Here is a 26,772-nt window from a genome sequence, read left to right as displayed (position 1 = left end):
TCTAGCTCCCCAGGGGAGAAGGTCCCAAGACTTGAACTTGGGAGCTGGCTGTAGCCTCCTCCAGCCTTCGCAGCCAAAGTCAATGTTTGGGGTGGAAAATGCCAGCAGATGGCACCAGCAGCCAGCGCTGCTCCACACGCACCCGCAGCGCATCCCGCTGCGCCAGGCTCCCGGGCAGCCCCTCCAGGCCATACCCTGCCCAGGGCACGGGATCACACCTCTAAAAGTCACTGGTGCAACCTCACAGGCACAAGCGGCTCCTTCCCTCCCCAGAAAGAAATCCTTCCGTTCCCGTGTCTCACAATAGTGGTTCAAACACGAACTAAAACAGGCTTAAAGGGTTAGTTAAAAGCCATGAGAATGGGACTCTCCATCTTCTGGGTTCTTAAGTTATTTACAAACCCAGAACACCTACGCAAGGACAAAGCTTGCAGGCATGTCAACCCTGACTCTCACCCCTCTTCAACCCTGATTTGGCAGAAGATGATTATTTGTGCCACAGATAGATCCGTTCTCTTGAGTCCCCAACTCTGCCGGGCACCGTACCACCACCGGAACTATCCCAGAGTAGGAGCCATCCCCAGTGCCCACCAGTTCCCCCAGCAACAGCTCGGCAGCACACCAGCATCATGCCCAAAGGCAGGGACACACACCCAGCAGGGACCAGCCCAGCTCTGGGCCAGTGCAGGGAATTCCAAACTTGGAAGAAGTGACTGAAAACTCAGCATACTCATCCAGGAAGGCATTTGGCACGGCAGCTCACTGCATCCTGAGTCAGTAACAGGCTCCTAAAGCAGTTTTAAAGCCTGATCACTCCTCCTATGAAGTCCAAAGCCAGCGCAGCCACTTTCAGAGAAGGAAACTAGACATCCGTGATTCGTGCTGGCACAAGGGAAGCCTGCAGCAGAACCAGTTCCCTTCTGTTATGCTCTTTAATTACAAACTCTCTCTCCTTTTTGATTACTATCCTTTTTGGGATCTCTCTGATTTACTCATCAAAATAGCTCCGTCCCCTTTGATTAAAGGAAGAGGGGAAAATCCACCGCTCGCAGCCAGAATGAGGGGAAAAAATTAGTTTACAGCCAGAAGAACCAATGCTGTAAGCTGCGCAAAGCATTCAAAAAGCTGAGTTACAGCTAGACATGGAGGACCAGAGGTTGCTCTCACCTCCTGAAGCTGGGATTCTTTCTTCTTAGAAGACAAGTTTAAGTGCTTTTCTAGGACACCACAGTACTTCTCCGTCTCCTTGTCGTATTTCTTTTTGGCATCCTACAAAATAGAATAAAAAGTGTGATGCTGAATGCAACGGCACCAGAGCAGCCGTGAGGCTCCACGGCATCCCTACGGCATCAGGCAGCACCGCAAGTCCCAGGTGGAGTTACCCCCATTCTGCACAGCCCGAGATGGGGCCCAGGGGCATCACCTGGAAGCGGGTGAAGCTGCTTTTACCCATGAGCACCAGGCAGCTCCAGGAAAGCGGCTCACACTGCCAAAATCCAAGACTCGGAGGAGCCCCTCCTCTATTCCCAGGGCCCGAGGCTTGGCAAAACATCCAGATCCAGGGCAGGTGCAAAGACACCCAGCGAGGAAAGCGTTTGCTACCCGCTAACCAGCACATCGTCACAACTTCACATCCCATCCCTGGCCGCCCCTTGCATGAGCTTATCCTCTGTGTCACTTGGGACGATGACACGGAAATTTGGCTGCTTGTGGCCCTAAAGGAGGATGTCAACCTTAACTCTTCTTTCGCACCTCTCATCCCAGCCTCGCCACCCCGACTCACCAGTACAAAATCCACCGCTGCCACCTGTTAATAACCAGCCCCTTATGAAGCAGCCCTCTTTGTCTTTTTTTTGGCTGCCCAAGCCAGGACAGCCTGGCTGGGCTGGGCCATGGCTCCCGTGCCAGCGGGGAGCCAGGCACACTGCTGCCATGCAAACATGGCCCCGCCGGGCTGGCGTGGGCTTCTTGCAGGCAGCAGCAGGTTGTTATAACAACAGGAGAGCCGCAGACAGAGGTTTTCATTTCAGAACAAAGGCAGGAAAGAAAAGGGGGCCAGGCTGTCTCACAGATGCCCTCAGCCACACCGCAGCTTCCCCGGGCTCGCCCGTCCTGCCACAAGTCGTCCAGATTCCACTCAGTGACATGGCGGGGGTGGAGAGCACAGACTGGGGGGCTCAGGCAACGGGGAACCCCTCTAAGAAAATGCTAATTCATGCTTGGAGTAAGAAAAAAAAAAAGTTCACTTCAACTGGCATGCGATTTTTGGCCCTTGGGATGTTAGTTGGTTGTAGGTGGACTCAGAACACTGAGGCACTTTCCCAGGAGCTGAATCATCCCCATGTGCACCCCGCAGTGGCGCAGCACCCCCCCTCCCACACCCCTGGGGGTGATGCAGCACGTCAGGTCCCGGGGCCACCACCACGGCCATCACCGCACGGCTCTGGGTTCCACTCCTCAGCCCCAGCAGGGTGTCCCAGAGGGGATGGTGCTTGGGGCAGCAGCAGCTCACCTTGGCAGCCCCAATCTGCTCCTTGCGAAACTTCTCCAGCGGCGTGATCAGCACCTCGCTGGCATTCTCGATCTGTGGGCAAAGACCAGCACAACTCACCCACCACCTTCTGCCCAGCTCAGCCCCAGACACCCAAGCCACTCACAGCCTTTCCCAGAAAACTCCCCTGCAGCCCACAGGAACCTCGACACTTCACCCCCTCCAGCCCTGCATCAGCTGAGGTCCAGGGGGAGGCCGATGGGCTCGTCCCACCAGCACCGGCATTTTCCAACAGCAAGACACCATTACTGATGGTCTTCAAGTGTGCCCCCAAATCCAAGTTCACCCTCTCTCCCTCTGCTCTCCCCTGGGCAAGGGAAGGGGCACCCGGGCTTGCCGCATGCCACAGTGCCCCGAGCACCACAACCACCCACCGCAGCAGCACCGGTGCCGCCAGCCGCCCCGTTCCCAGCAGACAGGGCCGTACCATGCGCATCCGCTCATCCTCCAGGTTCCGCAACACTGTGGCAAACTCCTGCAGAGACTTGGCTGGAAGGGACCCATCCGCACAGTTAAAAACATTTAACAACGTTTTCTTTTCTTTTTAAATTAAGAGCGGGACTCGACAAGGTTTTTTTTGTTTGTTTGTGCTTTGGGGGGCTTAGTAGGTTGGTGGTTTGGGGGGTTTTATCAGCTTTGCTTTCTCCCTAGGAAGGTTTCCTGGTAGCAGAGCATCCCCTGCGGGGTGTTCTCCCCTCCAGAGAGGAGCACTGCACCTTCATCTCAAACCTGTCTTCCCCAGCAGCCGGTCACTGATCTGGCTCAGCATCAGCCTCGGCCGCGCTCGTCGCATGAGCAGCAGCTTGCCAGCACATGCATCGCAGCAAGGGGACTTGGATGAGAAAGCGATCTGTGCTGGGCACAAATAAATAAGCCAAGATAAATCAGGGCTAAAGCTCATTTGCTCTCCTGCCTCCAGATGATGTGCAGAATAAACTCACAAAGTTCAGCTGGTGTGGAAGCAGGATAACATGGAGCGAAGCGGCTGAAGCTGCTGCCCTGCGCCATGAGAAGCTCCATGGTGGGAGCTTGGAGGGTGCTGCCAGGCTGGGCACTGCTGGCTGCTGCCCACTCCTTCGCTCCTGCAGCCGGGCAGTGAGGCTGCTGCTCCCCTCCTGCACAGCACAGCCCCTTGCAGGGTATTTCAACATGGCCACATCTCCAGATCCCTGCTCTCCAACACCAAAGGGACGGATAATCTAAATGGTTTCAGATACAGGCAATCTTCTTCCTTCCCTATCTGGCAGGGATAGATTTAGGCCAAGAAACAACTGATTTCCTTGGGAAGGCTTTGCTGATGCTGAACCAGGAGAAACCTCTGCCAAGAGGAACCTCTGCCATTTCCAGAATGCAGGAAAGCACCCAGACAAATCCCCAGGCCCCTCAGTGTCCTCATGTGTGTTTCTTCCCCATGCCCTGCTCAACTCAGGGATCTGGATTGTGGCTTCAGGGCTACTCAGCCCCCAGGACTCACCTATGCAGATCTCGTCATCCGTTTCAGCATCGCCGATGCAGAGGAACTTAAACTCGTTGAGGGAGTCTGCAAACTTGCGCTTGGCCGCCGACAGGTCTGCCAAGAGAGCAGGAGAAGGGAAAACACAGACGTTAGAAAAGGGAAAAGCCCACCAACAGCACAACACAGACGGATGTGTCTCATGGAGGGACCCATCCAACGGGACCCCCCCAGCACCGGGGAAGCCCCAAGAGCACTGCCATTCTCCTGCACTCTCCCCCAGGGATGGGGCTCTGAGGGGTCCCGGCCAGCACTCGCCAAAATACACTAGAGGAGATTAAACCTCAAAATACCGTGAGAAGTATGCGGGAGCTCAAGCCCAGTGCCACAGGGCAGCGGGAAGCTCCCCACTGCCCCCCAAGAGACGGCACCTCTGCGCAGCCTCCCCGAGCTGCTGAACGAAGGCACCGCGTACGGGTGATAACATCGAGGTTTATTGCTTTCCAAGCTGCAGATTCTCTCCGAGATCTGAATCCTATTAAGTTCTTACTTGCAGTGACCTGAGCGGATCCAGGATTGGCTTTTTGAACCGGCCCCGTAACCCTGCGCACGCAGACACACGCTCCCGGGCACCGCAGGGCAGCCGGCTCGGAGGGGAACTTGAGCAAGGCGAGGGACTGCAGGCACATGGACAGCGGTATAGGAAGACCTAAATCTAATTCCCCTGGGCATTTCTTCATTCAAAGTCCAAACATTCCGTGGTTTTAATTCCTTTCCAAGCACAGGTGGAAAACATGCATGTGTACATAAAGACTGTTTCCTCCTCTCGCACACCAACAACCAAAAGATAACCGCAGAAGAATTCAAGTGCTTTGCTTTCCCCATGGGATAAGGGAGTTCGCAGCTTCCTCCAAGCATTAAAGCTGTTCTCTGAGTGTCTCTACTTAAAGCCCTGGAGCTAATCCTGCCCACAGCTCCATCCCTGGGAGAGGGAAAGCACTGGGAGCTTTCCCGGTGGAAAAGTACAGCGGAGGCTTCTCCAAGGTGCAGTCAAGGAGCCACAGCCGCGGGGGCCCGGGAGCGGAGTATCCACGCTTTCAAAGCATGGGTCAGACAAAATGGCATTTGCATTTTGCTCCCTGGACAAAGCAACGAGCACTGCTGATAGCCTGTCCATGCCCGAGGCTGCCGGGAGCCTCTGCACCTACGAGAGCGGACCAGCCATTTTTTGGGGCAGGTTCTAGGGTGCTCCCGCAAGGTTCCAAAGAGGGACTCATGGGAGGTGGGAGGCTTTGCTCCAGCTCCGTTGCCGTGAAGCAGGTGAGGGACACCAGAGGCACCAGGCCAGCCCCTGGGCAGCTCTCTGGGTGCACCAGGGAGGGGGGCAGCTGGCTGCACCCCTGGAGAAGGGCAGGGCAGGGCTGGGGGCTGGCTGGCAGCACCCCCATCCTCTCCTCCACACGCCTGTGCTGGTGCTGTCTGCAGCGGAGCAGCCCCTCTTCCCTTACCGGGGCAGCTGGAGGGCCTGGGGACTTTAACCCGCTCCCTGGAGCTGGGTGGCCTCCTGCCTCCTCTGGAATACTCACAGAGATGACGTTAATGATTTAAGGAGCCATTTCCTCTCCCCCAGCTCCGTGCTGACCGACAGCCACACTCTCCCCGCCGCATACCATGGCCTCACTGACAGCCCACCCGCAGCACACATGGCACAGTCCCAGCCAAACCAGCCCTGCTGTGACACCCCCATGCCCACCGGGCAGGACCCTGGAGCCAAGGCTGCTCTGGCACGGGATGAACACCCGAGGAGGGCTCACCTCCAGCGGCCCAGGGCAGGGGCACCGCCAGCACTCCTCGCCAGGGCCGTCCCGCCCTGCAGAGAGCGAGGAGGAGGCCGGGGCTCCGCAGCCACCAGGCCCGAGCCAGAGCGAAGCCAAGAAGTCTTCGGAGCCGGCAGCACCCGGCAGTGATGGCCCACGGTGCTTATAAATAGGGAAGGGGGAGAGGGAGCGACATTCCCGGTGCGACAGCGATAAAGGAGGATGGTGGGCAGCCACTCACTGAACGACACGGCCAAGTCGCAGGGGCAAAGTGGATGCTAAAATTAGCAGCAAGTTCAGCCAGAAAAGGAGAGAGGGGCACCCGCAAGCGAGGAGCTGGCGTGGAGGGGCCCCATTGTCCTCTCTGTCAGACCCTCCCACACTCCTAGCACGCCATTTTCCTAAAAGCTTGAACCTCTCATCTACATTTTGGGGAAAAAACCCTCCAGTGGAAGCAGCCAAAGCTCCCAGCTGCACTACAGGCAGGGATGCGTGGGGAAAGCAGGGTGGCCCCTCCGTGGGCCAGCTCAGCTCCTGAGGCTTCTTATTCCACGGGGCTGTGGACGAGCAAACCCAAAATCCTACAAAGGCTCCAGACAAACTTCTGCTTCCTCTCATTCACGAGTAAAACCACCCAGACCTTGTACGTGAGTCAGAGCCGGGCTGTGCCAAGGGCTGTGAAAGTTTTGCTTCCAAGTTCTCCAGCTGGCTTCATCAACCACAACATCAGGGAAAACCACCACAAAGCCAGAAAAATCCTCCTGCCTGAGCGACACGACAGCTCGGGGTCCAAGGACAGAGGCCGGGCAGGCAGGGATGGATCCAGGGCTGCGCAGGCGCTGGCAGAAGCAGCGAGGCTTCAGCGTGCCTGCGGGGACAGGGACGGAGGTTCCAGCCCACAGCCCTGCTGCCAACAGGTCTGTCCTGGGCCCGTCGTGAGCACCGAACATCTCCAGGGGTGGCAAGAAAAGCACCATGTCTGGCAGAGGCATCCCGGGAGGTGAAAACAGCTGCTGAAACACCAGGAGGGTCTGGGGTGCTGCCATGGAGCCACATGCCTGCCTGCACCCAGGATCCGAGACAAAACCACGTGGAGAAAACACTGGCCAAGCAGTAGCAAAACAGATCCGTGTCCCGCCTGCAAGGCAGTGCCCATGTGCGTGGGAAGGCAGCGGGGCTCCTCTGCCCGCACACACAACACGGTGAGCGCACCTCAACTACCGGCTCTGGTCAACAGGCACTGGGCTCCAGCAACAGCCACACGTGGTGTCCAACAGAGCACCGTGCCCACCTGTCCTCCCCTCCACTCCGTCTTCCTCCTCATCGTCACCTCCCAGGGCTCCCCAGCCACAGCCCCAGGCTGGCAGGGACGGGATGATCCCTGTGGGAAAGTCCACTTGACAGAAAACAGGCACAGGCAGTGCCTGCCAGAGGCCCAGCTGCGTAGCTACAGCAACCAATAATCTAAATAAAATGCCGCTTTAAAAGTGATGTATCAGCTCGTTACTGCGATACAGGGTTACCCACTCAGCCGTTCCTGGGAGCAGCCCGGCAGCGCTCCCCTTCCCGAGCACTTTGTTCTTCCTGGAAGAGGGTTTGTGACCCAAACCGGGTGCAGTGGGGGAGAAAACTGCAGAGGACGGGACGAGTGACGTGGAAGGAGACGTCACCTCGCAGAGGGACCAGCAGGGGCCTGTCCCAGCCAGGAGGGAGCTGGAGCTGAACTCCGAGGTCTGACCCCATCGGCAGGTCGGAGAGCAGCAATCGAAGCACCCGGCATTGCTCGTCCATCAGCATGGCAAAGCTGAGCAGCACCAAGGGCACAGGCAGGGGATGGGCCTCCGGGCTGCTCCCTGCCCACTGTGGCTCCATCGCTTCCTGCACAACTCTTGAGTCGCAGCTCTGCTTTTTCACTGACCAGTCCTTTCGTAGATGTTCAGGAGTCAATTTTGGCCATGGCCCTGGGATGCTGCCACTCCGCCCCCATGGCAAGGGACGGAGCATCTCTCCGAGATCTCCACTCACTGCAGGACCAGCGCAGGGGAAGGCTTCCAGCAGGACAGAGGGCAGCTGCCTGCACCTGGAAGCTGCCTCCATTAACCCCTTTGCCCATCCCTCCTCCCTCATGCCCGCGTCTCCCCTGGCACCCCACACCTCTCCTCCTCCCTCCACCAGCCAGGGAGCCGGGTGATCCCTGGTGGAGTTCCCGTCCCAGCCTCACACCTCCAGGCACCAGGGGTCCCTCCAAACCCGGCTGACGCCAAGGTTCCTCCAGCTCACAGCAGCCCTGCAAGGGATCAGCAGCAAGGGAGCACTCGCACTGTCACTCCTCCTGGATCACCCCGGCAGCCCTCCTCCTCCTCCTGCTCCTCCTCAGCTATTCAGAGTTAAATCTTCTTTCTGGGAAGTGGTTGCTGTTACTGTAACGAGACTGAAGTGGCGGTTTTTTACAAAAAAGGCCCCTTCCAAAGGAATTTGGAACTATTGAAAAAAGCCATTTACAGACGGAAGATGTTGTGATTTCACAACCGCGTGTACAGCGCCCCGGGCGCAATGGGGACAACCCCGTCCCAGCCCCCAGGCGCGGGTCTCCCCCTCTTCCCGGGGCGCGGGCGCCAGATCTGCCACATCCATGGTTCGTGTGACGGCACCAAGAGCTTCAGCCACTTTGGGGAAGTCATTCGCGCCGCAGCCTGCCGCGAGCCACAACCCTGCCATGAGCTGCTCCCTCCCACTCACCGGCTCCCAGCTCTTCCCCCAACTTTATTCCTCAGTCGGACATCTCACCTCTGTGCAACACCCCTATCCCCCCTCTCTTTGCGTTCTGTGTTTAAAACAGTTTCAGGCTTTGCCAAAGGGACAACAGAGGTAACATGAGCTGAAACCTGAAAAGCCTGGGACTTTTTCCCTTGAATCAAAATTTATAAGGGGCTGAGGAGAGATTGCTACTCCCCCACTTGGGTGCTTTTCCTGGCTGGGATGGATGGCTGGGAAACGTGACCACAGGACACAGAGGGGAACCATAACACACCAAAATGAGACATCCAGAAGACAGACATCCCCTCCTGCCTGCTGCCCGCCGAGGAGCGCGGTGCCCCGGCCAAGCAGCGCGTGTTTGAAAGATCAGTTTGGCCAGGGAAAAAGTTACGCTGCTGGCTCAGAAAGCAGGGGCTCCCTGCAAAGTCAGCTTTGCAGCCAGCTTGTTATTTAAGCTGGAAAAAAGCAAAAATAGCTCTGGCTCAGCTGCACTATTGGGGCACCCGGGACAGAGGATGCTGTGGGTGGGTCAAGTGAAAGACAAACCTGGTGAGCAATCCAGGAGCAAAGGGTTAATGCTGCTGCAAAGGGGGCAAGCAAAGGATGCTGAGGAGGCCAGCTGCATGCTGCAAGGCATGTTCCAGCGCTCTGGGTGCCTGACAGAGGTTGTGCTCACACAGAGCAGTATTTCTACACATCCTGCAAAGAAAATTGCTTAATAGCCTATATTTAATGCTCAACTGGGCAACAGGAACCGAGACTCCTGCCCCTTCCTTCCCCCGCGGCAGGGAACGGCAGGGAACAGCAGGCTCAGGCTGCGTCTCCCGGAGAGGGACGGGAGGGTCCCCAGCAGCGCAGGAGTCTGTCCCCTCCTCTGCCTGGCTGCCCACGGTGGCACTGCCCGTCCCCCCCCAGCAGCACCCGCAGCCCCAACACCCCCTCGGTGTGGCGGTGACCACTCCCAGTGGCAACCATGAGGCCAGAAGCCATCAGCTCCCCCCTCGTGGGTTTGACAAGTTCCTCAACACTTCTCCAAAACAATGTACGGTTTCACCTTCTGGCTACTTTTTAAGAAAATGCCTCCAGCCCTTCTTACTGCACGTGTGCCCGTGGGTGTGCAAGAGGGACGCACACCACAGGGTGTGCTGACAGGAGCTGGGCCTGCTCCCAGTGCCCTCACCGGGTGCCAACACACGGGCCAGCCTCTTCGCTCCTCCACGAGGAGCTGCCCTTTCAGTGCGATGGGTGAAAATGACGGGTCCTGCCTCCCCGGGACTACAGAGGTGAAGCCTCGGGGTCTGCAAAATGCTGTGGGATCTGCACACAGCAGACTCTGCACAAATGCAAGGTCTGACTGTCATCAGGCATCGTCCGCCCGGGCTATGGGGGTAACACACACAGACATACACAGCGCTGGCTGGTGACAGACCCCGGACAGAAACACTTCGGCACAAACAGCGCAAATCCTGGAGCGACAGCTCAAGCAAAGGGAGCGGCATGGTCTCGCTGTTTGCCGGGGATCTCACCGCGCAGGTGCCACCACCCCACGGCAGGTTGCCCTGTCCACAGCCACGGACACTGCTTCGGGCAGCGCTGCCACCACCAGCACCCGCAGCAGAGCAGGGAGGGGACCCCGAGGCAAACCCAACGCAACGTGCAAGCTGCTGCACGCAAGCCATGAGCCCCAGGTGCAAACCATGAGCCCAGTGTGCAAGCCACAAGCCTAGAATGCAAGGCAGCAGCGGTGCTGCCAGCCCCGGGGAGGGGACGGAGGGGAACTGCAGCAGAGCAGCCAGGGGCAGCTCCTTGTCCCGCGGACCCCACAGGGTCACGGCCGGGTCTCCACGGGGTCCCACAGCGCACAGCTGCAGCAGGGGCTAGTTCCCCTCCACCACCACCTTGGTGGCCTGGCAGAAGCCTCCTGCGCTGATGCTGGGGCAGGATCCAGCCGGAGGACCTGCCCTGCGAAACAGCCCAGGTGCAGGAGCCCAGAGAAGGCAGATCTGGGGGGTCACTAGCAGAAACACCCCCACCCCAGTCCAGCTGCGGGTCACAGCATGGCTGTCCCACACCTCCCCAGGCTGCGGCAACCGGCACCAGGCAACGCCACGGCAGGCAGAAGCCAGCTGGGCTGGATAATCCAGGGAACAGCCGCTCTAATCAGCAGTCAAAACAGCCAGATTGTGGCCCAAGGGTGCTTAGGAAGTGGCAATATGGTGTCTGTCCCTGCAGCGAGTACCCGCTGTCGGTGAGCACCCGGTGACCTGGGGCTTCAGGCACAACAATGGAGCAAAGCCGCCGTGGGGTCATGCACCATCCACCCCCCAGTGCTGGGCGATGCCCGGGGATGGGGGTTTGGGAAAGGTCAGGGCTGGAAACCGCCAACTGGATCCAGCCCACGGACACAACGCCAGCTCTCTGCTGAGGTTGGGACGCTCTGACCCAACCCCGGCCCTGCAGTTCATGTGGGAATCCGGCAACGAGTGCCTCGTGCCTGCAAACCAGCGCCTGCAGCCACCAGCGGCGGATTTCAGCCCTCACACGGTCCCAGCCCGTGTGCTGCTGGGGTCGGCATGAAGCATCGGGGCAGCATCATCCAATGCTTAATTTGTTCCAAGAGGTTTCAATCCTCCCTCTTTGCGCTTCCTCACAGAGGTCAGCAAAAGCCCCACTGCTGCAAGACGCCACAGCTCTGGACCCAGCACAATCCCCAAACTGCTTTCATATATAATTAGCAATGACTTGTTTATTAACTAACTTCTCTGCCGGGTGGTTGGAGTTAATCAGTGATTTAGAATGGGATTGCAGCTGCTGGCAGGTTCTCCCTCTGATTCATCGTTTGAGTAAATATATAAAACCAGATGAGCAGAGACTACCCCACCTCCAGCACAGCTTCTGCCATCGTGTTCGTGCACCAAAGCCCACGGAAAGGTTGTCATGGCTCGGCACGTGCTGGAGATCGAGGTTTGAGGGTGCCCAACCCCGCAGGAGGTGATCCCAAGGACCGCTGCAACAGGCACGGAAGCCCCCAAGGCAGGGAGAGCATCGCGGCCTGGGACCCGCAGCACCCCCAGACCCCATTTTGTGCTTTTACCACACTCACGGCCTCCAGTCAAAACGCAGCGCCCAGCCTTATCTCAGCAGTGCATGCGGGGAGGCCAAATCCCACCTCCTCAAAGCCCAAAACTTCATTTTACAGTGGAAAGCTTACAAATATGTACACCCTACGACCCACGCTTCAAGGGAAAAACCCAGAAATGCTCAGATGCGCTAAAACACAAGAAAAATTGAACTGGCCAAGATGGCCCCAAGACTGACGACCCGGGAGGTGCCACAGCTTCTGCTCAGCCTTTTACCGCAGCCATGGGAGCACAGTGCACCGCTGCCCAGCCAAGGCATCACCGTATGCCTCGCTTCACACACTCAACGTAGCTTCAGACGGCAAAATGTTTGCCAGAGGGACAGAGAACCCATTGTAGGATGAATGGGACTATTGACTGGGCTCAAATAGCAGATCAGATTTGAGTAACACGCTGAAGACATGAATTATTTCCATGGTATTTTAAGAGATAAAAGTTCCGTGCTTTGTGAAAAACAAAGTTAGCCCTTGGAAGGACTGCCTGGTTGCACAGCTAAAATTATCCCTGCGCTGCCCACCAGCCCAGCACCCTGGCCACGTCATCCTGCCACCCCCAAATCAATAACATTTGGAGTTATCTTGGGAGCCTTGCCAGGCCAGGACGTTTTTGCAAAGCTTCCCAAGATTCCTGATGAAAGGCACTGAAAATCCAAGGGAAATGAAGCCAGAAGGACCGTTGGGTCTCCTGGAGAGATAGCTGGATTTCCAGGAAGATGGAGGAGGTTTTGCATCCCGGGGACACGAGGTGGCCCTTGCCCACAGCAGCCGAGGTCACAGGTACCTGCCTTCAGCGGCCCCATTCGAAGGCGAAGCTGCGGGGAAAAGGCGGGTTTGTTGGCAGTGGTTGACTCTGCCGGGGTTTCGCCGGGCAGGTCGTGCCAAGGAAGAAAGGGGACAGATGTAAAAAAAGAGATAAAGCTAGAAGGAAGCCCCTGCCTAGCTGTGGGCTGGGGCTGATGCCCACTTTGGAGGGGCAGGGGAAGGCAGCCCCTCTTGCTGCAGCGAGCACTGCCTCGCCAGCTGTAGCCCTGGGCACCGGCTCATTGGAGCTCCGGTGGCGAGCTGGCGCTTCACAGAAAACTTTAAAATCAGTGAAAACAACTTCAGGGAGATAAGAGCTGCGTGGGACGCTCAGAAACATCTGGTGACGGATGTATGAGGCATCACAGGCTCCCGCCTGCTCCTCCCATCACCTGTACTAGAAATGGTCCAAACCTGCAAGGCGTGTTTTGGGAATGTGCTCCAAAACGCCCGTGGTGGTGGCTAGAAGCCGGGCTGATGGCAACGCCGCGGGCCTGCCAGCACATCCCGCAGCAGGGGCTTGGGGCACCGGCAGCGCAGGGGGCCAGGACCTGCCTCCTCCGACTCACACTGCTCCGGCCACTCTTCTGTTTCACAGAATCACAGAATCATCTCGGATGGAAAAGACCTTGAAGATCACCTAGTCCACTGACTGTTCTCAACTACACCATATCCTTAATTATCCATATTTCCAGCAGCCGCCTCCTGGTTTGAGGAAGGCGATGGCTCATCAGAGCCCTTGCTCCTCTGACCAGACTCCAGACTGGATCTGTCTCCATTTCTGAACATTTTAGCCCAATGCAGAGGCCGCTTTGCCGCAGACGCTTTGAGCAGGGCTCTCACCACCGCTCTCCATCCTTCCTGTTCAGCTTTTCTTAGCATTTGCCCACCACTTCCTACAGCAGCAAAACCCAAACAGCAACATTCGTGACTCAGATCTTTATCGCAGGGTGGCTGAGACCTTTCAGAAACCCAGCGCATGCAAACGGCCGTGCCCATTCCCCCCTCCCCATGCCAAGGCAGCAGGGATGGGTTAACGAAGCAGTCCCCACTGCTGCCAAGGGTGGCACCCAAAGGGACCCTCACTTCAGCACCAAGCACACGAACCCTCAAACAGCGATGGGCTCCACGACCTCTCCTGGGAAAGGAGGATGTAGGGAGGCTCCCATCTCTCCTGCCCTCCATGGAAACTCTGGACTGTTTCCCTCTACTTGCCCAAACAGGATTTTTCAGAAGTAACCGCTCTGTTTAGTGCCCAGCACAGTTCAGCCCTGCCCCAGTTCTGCGTTAAGCGCGTTATTTGTGGGGAGGAAGGAGGCACATAACGAGCCGCAGCAGCTCTCAGTTCAGAGGCCCGGGTGGAGAGCGGGCAGAGACGATGCCAGGCGGGAGCAAAGGGAAGCGATAGAAAATAAAACACCTTGAGAAATCCAGGAGCAACCTGCACACGCCGGGTCAGCAGAGCACCGCGAGCTGTCCTTAGCTGAGGTTAGGACGAGGAAGGAGAACACAAAACCTGTGAACGATGCAAATGACCCCAGAAAGGTTTACTCTTTCTGGAGACGTTGGCCAAGACAGATGTCTGCAGCTGCAGGAAGGCCCATCCTCACTCACAGCAAGGAGCACTGGGGCTCAGAGAAACACAGGCAAGCTGCCAGTGATCAGAGCCCTCCTGGCAGCGGCTGGGAACCACCATGAAACCCCCGGGATGGTCTTTGAAGATAAGAGGCCCAAAGCAAGATACCAATACCCCAGCAGGCAGCTTCCAGGCTGACCAGCACCATGTCAGGAACTGCCACCGTGTCAGGAACCAGCACGCCAGATCGGCAGAGCCCTCCGTGCCCACCGCCTGGGGGGGGGGGCTTTCTGGTGCTTTGCACGAACGTGGCAACACCCCAGTGCTCCCACAGCCCCCCCAGAGCATCGCTGCCCGTGGCTGCTGGTGGGGCAGGGGCTGCATGCCCAGAATGACCCATTCGCACCCAGGGAAGGAGCAGCAGCTCACGCTGGGACACAGCACGGTCCAGGTGTGCGAGGAAGGTCAGCATCCTCGGAGTGCCACCCCCATGCTCCTGCGCTGGCCCTGAACACCGAGAGCATTTCATGCACTTGGCAGCAAAACAAAACAAAACAAAAGGAGATTTCTCCACTTCCCCACCCAACTACCAGGCCTGGCACTTTTCCCCGTGTTTATTTTTGTTCACATCCTGGTGTTGTTTTACGGCAGAACCCCCCCACCCCGCCCCAACCTGTGCCTGCGGCAGCAAGCGGCGGCCGAGCCGGCGGAAAGTTTGCCAGCAGACGGGCAGCCAAGCAAGGGGAGGGAGCTCAGGTGGGAGCAGATGAAGTCTGCGAATAAAATCCCATGTAAATACTCAACACTCAAACACAGAGGAGGGGATGCATCGAAACGGCAGACGTGGGTGACGGCTGAGGTGCCTGGAAAACTTCAGGGACACGGAAATGAAATGGAAAACTACTGCCCGGGCTGGCGTTTCCACGGGCAGCCGACTGCACACGCCAGAACTGCTGTGAGAAAGCAGCAGTGAAATCCCCATGTCACAACCAGGGCCGGAGCATTTGGGAACGGCGCTGCTCCGAGGAGAGCGATGGCGCAGCCACGGAGAGCGGCCGTCCTGCTGCTCCCCACTGGCTCAGCTCTAAGCCCAAAACCATGGAAGATCTTTCCAACTTCTTTCAGGCAACAAGGATTTTGAATGTTGCATTTACCCCCGTGCCTGCAAGCCGCCCCACTCTCCCACCAGCACCGAGCAGGTCGCACAAACGCATCCAGCCCTACATCTACGAGTAAACCGCCTCTGCGGCACGATGGAAATGCCACGTTTTACTCACAGCTCACCATTATTCCCCCCAGCTGCCTCGCTGGGGAAGCGCGGGCGAATCCGTGATAGTGTAACGCTAATTATAATTTGTCCTCTGAGCCTTTCCCCGTTTCCCCCCTTATCAAGCCCTGGAACGACCCACAGAAAGGCGGCAGATTACCCTCATTGCCACAATAATTCATCAACTGGAGCCTGGAATCACATTTCATTAGAATAAAATGCCCTGCCCGAGACAGCTAATCGATTTAGAGGATGCTAATCCAGAAGAAATTTGCTCCTGACCGAGGCAATGACCATTAGTGGAGTAGAAGGCCAGGCGGGGGTCTCGGCAGGGCGGGGGGGTCCTGGCACAGCGGGGGCACGTTGGCAGAGCCCCTGGCCAGACACCGCGCATCGGGCAGGAGCAGATTGCCTCAGCCACGCATTTGGATTAGCTCATTATTAAATCTAATTAGTTAATAGCCAGCCTGGCAGGGGGCCAGCTTGGTTTCTCAAGGAGCAGGCTCTGGAGCACTGGGGTCCCGAGGGGGGACGATGACTCTGTGGACCCCACACCCCATCCCTGCAGGCAGAGTCCCCTCCGGCACATCCCAGCCATCCCACGGCACCCGCTGCCCGCAGCGTGGGGCAGGGCCTCGGCTGTGCCCCCCTCGGCTTGGCACCCACCCTGGCCTCTCGCCAGCGGCCGGCGTGCCCACAGCCATGGCAGGAAAGCGGGGTCAGCTCCCAGGCCCTCAAAAAGCAGTTTTGCAGCAGCCTGCTTCCTTCTCCTCCCAAGAAGTCTGCGGAAATCCTTTTGTCTCCAATGCTCTTCCACCTCAGCTGTAAGAACAGGAAAAATCCCACCGTGTTCGCAGGAACATCGCCGGCAAGTGAGTCAATTTTTCCTGCTTCAGCAGGGAGAAAAAAAAAAAAAATCTCTAGCAGACCCCATGGAGGCATGCAAGGTGAGAAATGGGACGCATGGCCCAGAGTGCATCGCTGTCTTTAACCTGGGCTTTCTCCCAACCTTCGTGGCCACCGACACAGAAAGGGCTGGGGAATGCAATCCTGGAAATGCTTCCCAGCTCCCTACAGGCCACCCGCGCTCAAACGCTCCCTGCGGCAGCACCCACCTCCCAGGCTGGAGGGAGCGGAGCCGCAAGCACCCACTGCTTCTCCAGGGACAGAGCAAGGGCAGCACCTGCTCCCCAAACCCTGCAAGAGCAAGGCAGAGCTGCCGCTGCCCCGGCCGCACAGGGGAAAGCAGGGGAGAGCCACCCAACCGTTCTGCTCTGCGGTGGGGTTTCTTTTTTTTTTTTTTTGTAAAACATTGCTAAGCAACCAGCGCTCAGTGAGGACATGGTTCTGGACAAGATGCTGTTTCAGCTAGAAAAAGGCAAAACAGCGAAGGGATGCTCTACCGGGCAGTATTATTAAAAAGGCACATGTCAGCTTATTCTACAGGTCACTCAGCCCGTGCAGAGAACCCTTTATACCTCCCTGAGACACCGATGCAGGATTAGAAGCTGCTAAAAAGAAAAAAAGCACATGGGTGCTCACACAGATGCCCACCCCGTGCAGCACACCGAGCGCACCGGGCTAACGGCGGCGAAACGCGGGTCGCAGTAATGTCCCTGCATGTGATGTCAACCTCGTGACGGCAGCACTACGGCACAGCACAGCTACGCGCCAGGGAGCTGGGCAAGCCCTGAGGAAAAAGAAAGTTCTTATTTTACGAGCTATTTACGGCCCGGCTGTAGATAAACGATCTGTATCTTTTTAAAATAGATTATTTTACGCTGCAGCCCAGAACAAAGGGAGCATTTTTGTCTTTCAGGGAATAAAGAGTCGCCTAGCCGGGCTGGCGCGGGGCAGAAAGCACACGATCCCCTCGGTGCCTGCTGGCTGCCCCCGTCTCCGCTGATGGGGTGCTGTGGGGAGCCCCGCACCCCGGCCGTGGGTCTAAACCACAGGGAAGGGCGAGGAAGCAGCAGCCGGGCCCTCCGGCAGCCCCTCGCCCCCGCGCCGGCGCTGGCGCAGGCAGCCCCGTCCCCCACGCGGCACGGCTGGCGCTTGCCGCTCCACGTGCAGGAGCCAGATGGTCCGGAGGCTGGTGTAACTTCCCACCAACTCCAGCTTGAAACCGGTTCGACATCACAGCAGAGACGGCCCCTTCCCCCTCCGCATCACCGTCCCCACACCACAGCACATCCCACGGCTGTCGGCCGGTGTCCTGGAGGCACTGGGACCCCCATGCTCCTGGCGGGAGCGGAGGCAGAGAAGTGCAATTCCCGGTTCCTCCAAGCCACACTTGAGACCACCCTCGCAATTAAGGGCCAGGGTGATGCCCTAACAAGCACGCCTCATCGGAAGCATGCGGCCCACGGGCTCAGGGCCACCAGGCGCTTGCGGGGAGCAAGTGGAAGAGCCTTCAGGATGGGGTGGAGCGGGGAGAGTGCCAGGAAAAGAGGGAAAACAGCCTCGATTCTGCCGGCCACGGTGACAGCCGCTCGCGTGCCCGGGGGAGGAGGGAGGGATGATTCACGCCGAGCAGCCGAGAAGCGAACAAGCTGTGCGGGTTTTGGTACGAGCTCCCCCTCGCTTTGCCCCCCCCTTCCCGCCCACTGCGGTCACGCTACAGCTACTCATCACGCCGCATCCAAACCTGGTTTAAAACTGGTGGATCAAAAAAAAAAAAAAAAAACAAAACCCAAAAAAAAACCAAGCACAGTGACAGGATACCCAGCAAAGCCCAACCTCCTGCTGTCCTGCTGCCGGACGGCACGGAAGGGCTGCCCAAACCACCGCAGGGTTTGCTTTGCCACACCGCCGCTGCTGCCCCTCGGCCAGGGTGGCGGTTTCTGAAGCCCCTTTGCTCGGGTGGGGGGATGCAAACCCCTGGAGCAGCCCTGCCCCGTTCTGTGCATGGCTACACAAGGATTTCGGGGTGCCTGCAGGGAGGGGTGAGAGCAGAAGGGTCTGCATTCCCCCTCTGCCAGCCGGGGAGGGGGCTGGCAGCACCACGAGGGCCGAGCCTGCTCACCATGTCCCGTCCTGTCCCTCTGCAGGCTCCTGCCTGGCTGGGATCAGCCAGGGAAGTGCCGCGTGTGCCAACCTGGAGAAAAGCACGGGGCCAGGCGGCAGAGCCCCGGCACCACTGCCTCCTACCCTCCCCGCAGCAACCATGGGAACAGCATTTCCTCGTACGCATTTTCAACGTCATTGTGAGTTGCCACCCCCAAAGGAAAAAAAAAATAAATAAATACAGGAAACCAAAAGAGCCCACCACCCCCAGCCCATGTCCCGGGGCACACAGGTAACGCCACACACACCACATGCACCGCTTGGCATGGTGGGATGGCAGGAACAAACGGAGACACGAGATGTGGCTGTGCTGGCACAGCTGCAGCCTTGGAAAAACGGCCTCTTGACCCAAATCAGGCAAATCTGCTCCGTGCTGGAAGTATGAGCAGGACCCAGCAGGTACCTGGCTCCCGGCGCTGGAGGAACACCGGGACACCCCACCCTGCGCCTCCGCATCCCCCTCTCCAGGTCCATCCAACCTCCTGCTCAGATTTTTCTCTCCAGCAGCGCAGCCCCTGCGTCTCAAAGCTGCTGTTTCTTCCCCAGTCCATCCCCCGCCAACCCAAAAGGGTCGAGTTTAACCTGACACAGGACACCTGGTCCGTGCTGGTGCCACGGCCAGGCAGTGGCATCCACCGGGCCAGCAGCTTCTCCAGACACCATCACCACACCGGTGTACTGGGACATGCGCCCAGAGGTGCTCTGTGGCACACTTCCAATTAAAAAGATCTCTAAGCCCCGCTGATGAGCCTTCTGCCAGTGTAATTTAAAAGACGTAATCACAAACACACACTCTCCTGCGTGCCCAGGCCCTTTTGCTCACTAGCTTCCCTCCCCAGTGCTGCCGAGAGCCTGGATCTGCATGCAGCCCAGTGGCACAGCAGAGGTGGGGTCACAGCCAGAGGGACTCGAGGAGCCGACATCGCTCAGGAGCTGGGCTCTCCCCATCGCTCCCCACGCACAGCAGCACCCAGGGTTCACGGCTGTGAATGGGGGGGACCCCGGGGGACCCCTGGGGAGACAGGCAAACAATGCCTGGGGGTGTCGCCACGAGCCTCCTGCATGGATCACGACCATGGGAACCACTGCAACGCCCCGGCAGGGTGAAGGGCTGTCGCACCCTGAGTTTTCCTTCTTACAAACAGGGCTGGGCCCCACGCGATAAGTGTGCCGCGCTCCGGAGCCAACGCTGGCTGCAGAGCCGTCCCTCCACGACTCACGGTGCGGACCCACCAGCAGAAGCAAAGAGCATCCCCCGAGCAGGAACATGTTCCTGTCGCTGAGTTCCACCAGAGAGGAAGAGGAGGAGCTTTCAACTTGGGCTGAAAATAATGCAGAGTATTATCATTTGTATTACCCCTCGTTTGAATAAAATACCAGACGAGCTATTAAATATGTGACTGCACAAGCCACACAGGTCATGCAAGGGAGGGAGAAGTCCTCTTTGCCTTTGGCCCTGCTGGCGCAGAACTGGCGGAGCTATAACCACATACCTCTCCGTATTCCCCACACCAAATGTTTCCTTCGGCCCTCCAAAAGGAAGAGAGAGGAAAAATACATGGGGGAGCCACCTTACACCTTCACGGGGTGAACAAAGTGGGAAAAATCAGAATCAACTCATCTTAGCAACCAAACCCCAAAACCACGTGCTTTCCCCCCAGATTGGCCCTGCGGTTTGCTTGCCCAGCCAAGGCAGAGAGCCCAGGGCGGCCTCGTGGGGGGCCTGGCCATGCCCCACCACTGCCAGGCTCAGCGCTGGCAGAGACACCCCACCCCTGCGAGCACGGGGCGAGCTCTTTGGGTGAAGCTGGGTCCCACCAACTGGGAAAGGACCGGGGCTTCTGCCCGCACAGACGCGGCGCTGCCACCGAGCCCCAGGAAATCCTCCCCGCCGCAAGGCAGCAATTTCCTCAGCCCTTGGAAGATGCGAAACAGGCTTGTGTGGCAAGCGCGGCGTGAGTCACTGTAGCAGCCCTTGCACCCCATTGCTGCTCGTAGGCGGCCAGCACCGAGCGCTCGATGGCGGCAGCCAAACCCCATTCCTCACAGCACAAGCAGAGCAGAACCAAACACAAGCAGCCACAGCAACCCAACGGGGCAGGGGGGTTGTTTTTATTTTTGCACCCTCCAGAAAGCATAACACTCCTTTTCCTCCAAACCCAAGCCTGCAGAAGTACAGCTGTCTCCTGGCCAGGAGCACAGCTCTAACCATTCATGTTTGCACCTGCAAAAATAAGGGCCATTCCTGGAAAGACCAGGCCTAACCCTCTGTATCCCAATCCTTTCTCTCCTCTGTGTGCGGGCGATGGGAAGGTTTGGGCTGTTACTGCTTTCTTCAGGGACAAGAAGGACAAAAGGCTGAAAATAATCCAAGAAGGGCTTCAGGTTTCTCCTCCCCAGGGCTGGCGGGTGCCTGCAGTGCTGGAGCACACAGACCTGACACCCCAGAGAGCACCGGGTTACAAAGCCACCCAAGCCACGGCTCTTCCTCCGACACACCCACAAGGCAAGCGAGGCCACTTCGCGTGCACGGCGCCGCGTTCTCTGTCTGCAGCTCTACCCACCCAAGCCAGGGCCTCCCCAGACTCTGGGGTGCCGCTGCCGGGGGCACCAAGTGTGCCAAACTGGGGGGAGGGCAGGGAGAGGCAGCAACGGTACGGAAGTCGGCTGGGGCAGAAGGGAACTGAAGGCATTGGCCAAATTTGAATTGTTTCCTTATTGCCAGCCTGAGCCTTGTTTGTATCAAAAGGGAATTAACTGCTCATATTAAACACTGGACAGAAGTTTCACTTTCCCTTCCAGGCGAGCTGTGGAGTCGGCACCAGCCCCGGGTAGGGCATGGCCGCACCACACCACAGGCACAGACGTTTTGTAAAGGCTCAGTTTCAGCAAGAGCCTGCCGAGACGTGAACAGAATCCGTGTGCGAGCGCAGGGTCTGTGGGCCGAGTCCAGCACGCTGACAGTACCACCAGGAACCACACAACCACCCCACTCTGCTTTTTAAGCTGCACAGCAGCCATGGAGCAGGATGTGTCCCAGGAAAAACCCCACAGCCGCAGCAAAAGCCCTCCTGGTGTCACCCATGGTGGCAGCACAGGCCACCCCCGCGACCCCAGCGCTACACGGGCAAGCGCAGCTCATCCCAACAAACAGCCAAAGGAAAAAGGATCCAAAACCCCAAACCAGCCCGACTGGGCCTCTCGGGAGCACGGGCACCTCCGCCCTTCCCACGAGAGCCCCGGGCACGGCACAGCCCAGCCGGGGTCCGGCCCTCACACCCCTCACCGGGATGAGGTTTGCAGAGCCCCCACCGTTCCCAGCCCGGCCCCGCCGCCCAAATTGCAGCCTGCAACGTGCGAGCACAGCAGCAGCCGGGGCGTGGACGAGTTCGGTGGCTTCAAATTAGTGCTTGGGAGCTGGAGGAAGAAGCAAAACAAAACAAGAGCAGAAACGTGGCAGGGCACCACCGGACTGCAGTCCTGGCGTCCAAAGGAGACGACAGACCCACAGCCCCATCCCCACGGGGACAGAGCACGGGGAGACCTGGAGGCTGCGGGGAGGAGGAAGAGGAGGAGGAGGAGGAGGAGGAGGAGGAAGAGAAGGAGGAGGGTGTCCCCGCTCAGCCCCTCACAGCAGTACGGGGGAGGCGATGGCTGCCAGCCACCTGCAGCCCCACATCCTCCATCGTTACGTGTGCGCTGCTCGTTTTCCAAAGCAAGCACCATCATTTTCTTTGCAGCAGCTATCGGGGCAGCTGGGCTGGATGTCCCCCTCCCCAGAAGCAGAGGGGCTGGTGGCGCTGCCAGCACCACAGGCAGCTGCCACACCAGGACCAGTCGCCGGCCGGGACACAGCTCCCTGCCTGCCCCTTCCGCAGGCACAGGGAACACGGAAAGGGGCAAAATGCTTCCGTATCCCTGGTACCAATGGTCACCCCAGCTCCTTCGCTGGAGAACAAGTTTCACAGCATCCGAGTTTCAAGTTTATTATTTATGTCTTACTTGAGGTCTCCACATTTGCAAAACTTTCTGAATAATTTATGTATGGCATGTAAGGGAGAAAGAGGGACACGCTTTGCTGAAAACCAGGTCACTCCTAATTCCAGCCAAGCAGCAAAAGGAGACAATAGAAATAGGCACAAATACTCACTGGGTGGGGAAAAAAAAACAGTATTTCTATATATACATATATACACCCACACTCCAGAGATGCCCTCAGCATCAGAGGATACTTAGCAAGACCAGCCCTTCAGCAAATGAGGATTCTTTTCAACCTTCTGAATTTATTCCTTATTAAATGAAGGAGAAAGCATTGTGAATCAGTCCCATTTCTTGCCATACCTTCACAGAGGGCAAAAGCGGGGTAGCTCCAGAACAGCTCCTCCACCAAACCCAGAGAGAGACTTTATGGGCCTTTACACCAGCCTCACCGTCCCTGCACACCGCTCCTGCCTGTGCTGGTGTTGGCAGAGTGGGGGCTGTGCAGGGGTCCTCCTCCCTCCTGCATCTTCCTCCCTGTCGCATAGCCACACCACAGCCCCGTCCAAGTCGCCCTCCGCCTCGCTCCTCGCTGAGACAAAGAGTTACGTTCCCCTCGCGCCTGTCTTAAAACAAAGAGGATGTGAAACATTCAGCAGAAAATGCAAGAGGAAGGAAAATGACAGAGGATATTGCCAAGACTTCAAGTAACTTCAGTTGCAGGCTGCCTCACTGTGCCAAGAGCCAAGACGCCCTCCAAGCCCCTCGCTCCAGCGGCAGCATGCCCCAAGCTGGGGATTTGCTGCTCCCTGGACCTGCCCAGCCCCGCATCCACACATCATCCACGACGACCAAGGAGCGTACGTGGAGGTGATGCCGGCAGTGAGGTAAGGCCACCCTGCCCAGCCACAGGGAGACAAATCATTTAGAGACACTGGAGAAAAATAAAAGCCGGGTAAGAGAACCGAGCGCCTAGTCGTTGTCAGAAATGGCCACCAGGTCCCACCTGCACCGACTCATGGCAGTGCCACCCCAAAGCCCTGCAGTAGTGAAATGGGAACAACACCCAGCAAGAGCCAGCGCAGCAGCTCTCCACCCCTGGAGCATCTCCACCCCCGCGGACGGATGCCCAGAGGGTCTGTAATAGCCCACGCACCACGGCCAGAGCTCAGACCTGTCACACACCGAGGACAACGCATGTGGAAAGAGCTGGGCCGGATCCTGTCTGGTGCCAGGTCGCTGCTGGAAAAGCCAGAGGCATCACAGGAATTGCGGGAGAAGGGGCCACACGCAGCAGAGGGACGCACGGGGCGGCCGAGCATCACAGCCAGGGAGGAGGACACTCATCCCCAGCCCCCAGCACCCCCAAACCTCCCCACAAAGGGCCCTGCAGCCCCTCTGTGGGGAGCTTGCAGCCACACACGCATGCGAGGCAGCCACAAGGCCAGGCAGCGCCAGTGCTTGGGCATTAACACTCCAGCAAAATCACCATTACTCATGCCCCCACTGACCGCAGCCAGGGCATCAGTGGAATACACCCCCAGCCCTGTACGGGAATTAAGGTCTAATCCAGGAACGCATTCAATAGAGGCTTCAGAACAATTCAGCCATAAAAAACATCCTTATCTCCGGAGGCCGGCGAGCCTTCTTCCTGCCCCGGCGCAGGCAGCCAGAGCACAGCGGCCGCGCAGCATGGCCACGGAGTCCCCCAGCAGCCACGAGCACACCCAAAAATACCCGATGTGCAGTGTGACCAGGCTGAGGGCACAGCCAGCCCCCTCGGCCAGCACCTGCCCATCGCCCCAGTAAAAGTCCCCGCTGACTAAGCCCAGAGACAAACACCCTTGGGACCCACCCATTAATTCTTAAAATCTATTTTCAGTGTAAAACGATGCTGTAGGGTTTGTTCTGCGATAAAATGAACGCTCCAGGCAGGGCCAGGCACAGGCTGCCTTCAGCTCGACAGGCAAACACACCGCAGCAAAAGGGAGCTCAGACCTGCAGAACCATAAATGCACTGATAGCTATCGGGTTGAGTTTTTTTCACCCAAAATGCCAAGAATTGGCACAATGGGGGTCCCTGTAATCCAGACGTTCCCAGGTGCTGCACGGGGGAACTGCACCTGTGGGGCTCGGTATGAGATCTGAAGGGGAGGGGACAGGAATCAGCCCACAGCTGCAGCTCGGCCCTCCCGGGATGGGATGGGGTGGGGGGCTCGGCCGGAGCATCACCGACCCACACGCCCTGGGGGTGACACGGCCGCGCCTCAGCTCCCGAAATAACCCCAGCGCATCCCCGAGGCCAGGCTGGGGTGTCAGCGGCGATGCCACGGAGGGGTCCACAGCACGGGTGTGCATGGACATGCCCCTCTCCCACAACCAAAGCAGAGCAGGGCAGGGCGAGCTCAGCGAGGTGACAACTGGTGCTGCCGGCGTTCTGGGTACAGGAAACGTACTGGCTGGGGCGGTGATTTGGGCCAAAGAAAGTTAAAAAAGAAAAAAAACCCAAATGACCCCGTAGAAGGGGGAACAGTGGGAACAGAGCTGCTGCTCGGGGAGCAGCCCACCCACCACAGCACCCCGAGGGTGCAGCCCACCCAACCGTGGCACTGGGTGCCACGTAGAGGTGGGGATGGCCACCAGCCCAGCCTGGGCACGAGGGGGAACTACAGGGACGCTGCCGGCCGCGGGTGAGGGTCTCACCATCCCCGGAGCCACAGCCTGCGTTGCAGGGTCCCCCACCTGCGCAGCCCCCACCACAAACGGGGGGTCTGAAGCTTTGCCCTCCCAAGCCCACGGCTCTCCCACACCAGCTGTCTCCACTGGGGATGGAGGGGACAGCAGCGGTGGGGTCAGCCCGGGAAGGGGGCACTGGGCATCCCCCACCCCGCATAGAGAGAGGACAGAGGACAACCGGGGTGGGGTGGGGTGGGGGGGGCACAGTACCCACCACCCCCAAAGGACGCAGCCCCAGAAGGCCCCGGACTGGGACCTGAGGGACCACGACCAGGCACGTCCCCACGGACCAGCTGGACCCCAAAGGGCTGCGGGGACACGAGTGGGAGCAGGTGGCCCGTGACAGGCCAGGAGGCCACGGAGCACGTCGGGCAACGACGGGCCAGACGGGACCGCGGCGGGCCGGGGCCGGGGGGCCGGCGGAGGGCGCGGGGCCCCGGCAGGGCCGCCCCCGGCCCCTCACTTACTCTTGAGGGCGGCGACGAGCGACTTCCCGTCCTTGATGAGCTCCTTGATGAACTTGTTGGTCTTCTCCAGCTCGGCCTCGTGCGAGCGGAGCCGTTCCCGGAACTGGGGACTGTCCAAGCAGCACTCGCTGAACTCCAGCGGCGGCAGCCCCATGCTGCCCGCACCGATCACCACAAAAAAAAAAAAAAAATATTAAAAAAATTAAAATTACACGGGGTTTGGTGGGGGTTTTTTTAAGCCGAAGCGCGGGCCCGCCTCTCCGGGGAGCTGGCGCCCCGGGAGCGGCCGTGCCGTGCCGGGTCGGGCCGGGCCGTGCGGAGGGAGCGGAGCGGCGCGGAACGCTGAGGGACGGGGGGCGGAGCCGGCAGAGCTGGCGGAGCTGCCACCGCCCGGGCAGGGCCCGCGCGCTGCCCGCCCGCGCCGCCGCCGCCGCGACACGCCCCCTTCCCCGCGCACGCCTCCAGCCAATGGGCGGTGCCGGCTCCGCCTCTCCCCGCCCTTGCCGCCCGCTGCAGCCAATCAACCAGCGGCCCTCGCGGGGGCGGGGCCGACAGCGCCTGAGGGAGAGCCCGCCCGGCTCGGGCCCGGTGCGGCCTGAGGGAGCGCCCGGCCCGCTCCGCCCTCACCTGGGGCCGGCCGCCGCCGTGGGGGAGCCCCGGGCTGGGCCGCGCTCAGCCCTCGCTGAGAAGACCGTGGGGGGGTTACTCGAGGGCCTCTCCCGGCGTCTCGCCCCGCTCCCCGCGGCCGCAGGGCTGCGAGGAAACCCGCATCCACCGCCCGCTCAGAGGCCGCCTGGTTGGGCCTCTCCACGCTGCGGCTTTCCACGTTTTTCCTCCCATTAAACATCAGCATCACAGATGATTCCCCCGGGTTTCATGGTGTGAGTTGAGCAAACAAACCCTTAATCTCTAGTAAACGGCTGGTCAGGAAGGAGCACCAGCAGCAGCCAGGTCCCCAACCCCAGCATGACCCTACGAGCGCATCATCTCCAGCCCAGCGAGATGGGGCAGGACAGCGCGGCGGAGCAGTGCACAAACCCAGCGGCTTCTCCCTGCAGCCCCTTTCCTTCAGGAACACGCCAGGAATTTGGCCCGAGCGCAGCAGCTGCCTCGTCACCTCCTTCCCTCGGCTGGGAGCTTCCAGGAGCAAACTGCAGCCCACGA

General features: G+C 58.9%; 1 protein-coding gene across 4 annotated transcripts in view; it reads right to left on the bottom strand.

Moving 5' to 3' along the window:
• Positions 1–26,045, bottom strand: part of ARHGAP26 (Rho GTPase activating protein 26) — a 145,959-nt gene extending 119,914 nt beyond the window's left edge. The window contains exons 1-5 of one of the 4 annotated variants that reach the window (XM_074883287.1): positions 25,609–26,045; positions 4,026–4,121; positions 2,979–3,040; positions 2,513–2,584; positions 1,168–1,269 (exon numbers count right to left, since the gene is read on the bottom strand). In XM_074883287.1, coding sequence (XP_074739388.1) covers positions 1,168–1,269; positions 2,513–2,584; positions 2,979–3,040; positions 4,026–4,121; positions 25,609–25,762 — 486 coding nt within the window. In that variant the 5' untranslated portion in view covers positions 25,763–26,045. Of the gene's footprint in view, positions 1–1,167; positions 1,270–2,512; positions 2,585–2,978; positions 3,041–4,025; positions 4,122–22,768; positions 22,788–25,608 lie in introns of those variants that run through there. The other 3 variants (XM_074883286.1, XM_074883285.1, XM_074883288.1) reach the window with 3 other exon arrangements.
• Positions 26,046–26,772: the final 727 nt, after the last annotated feature.

This window comes from Strix uralensis, chromosome 14 (assembly GCF_047716275.1).
Source record: "Strix uralensis isolate ZFMK-TIS-50842 chromosome 14, bStrUra1, whole genome shotgun sequence".
NCBI classification, from domain to species: Eukaryota; Metazoa; Chordata; class Aves; order Strigiformes; family Strigidae; genus Strix; species Strix uralensis.
The sequence above is the reverse complement of the archived record's forward strand: the minus strand, read 5'-3'. Positions and strand labels throughout refer to the sequence as shown.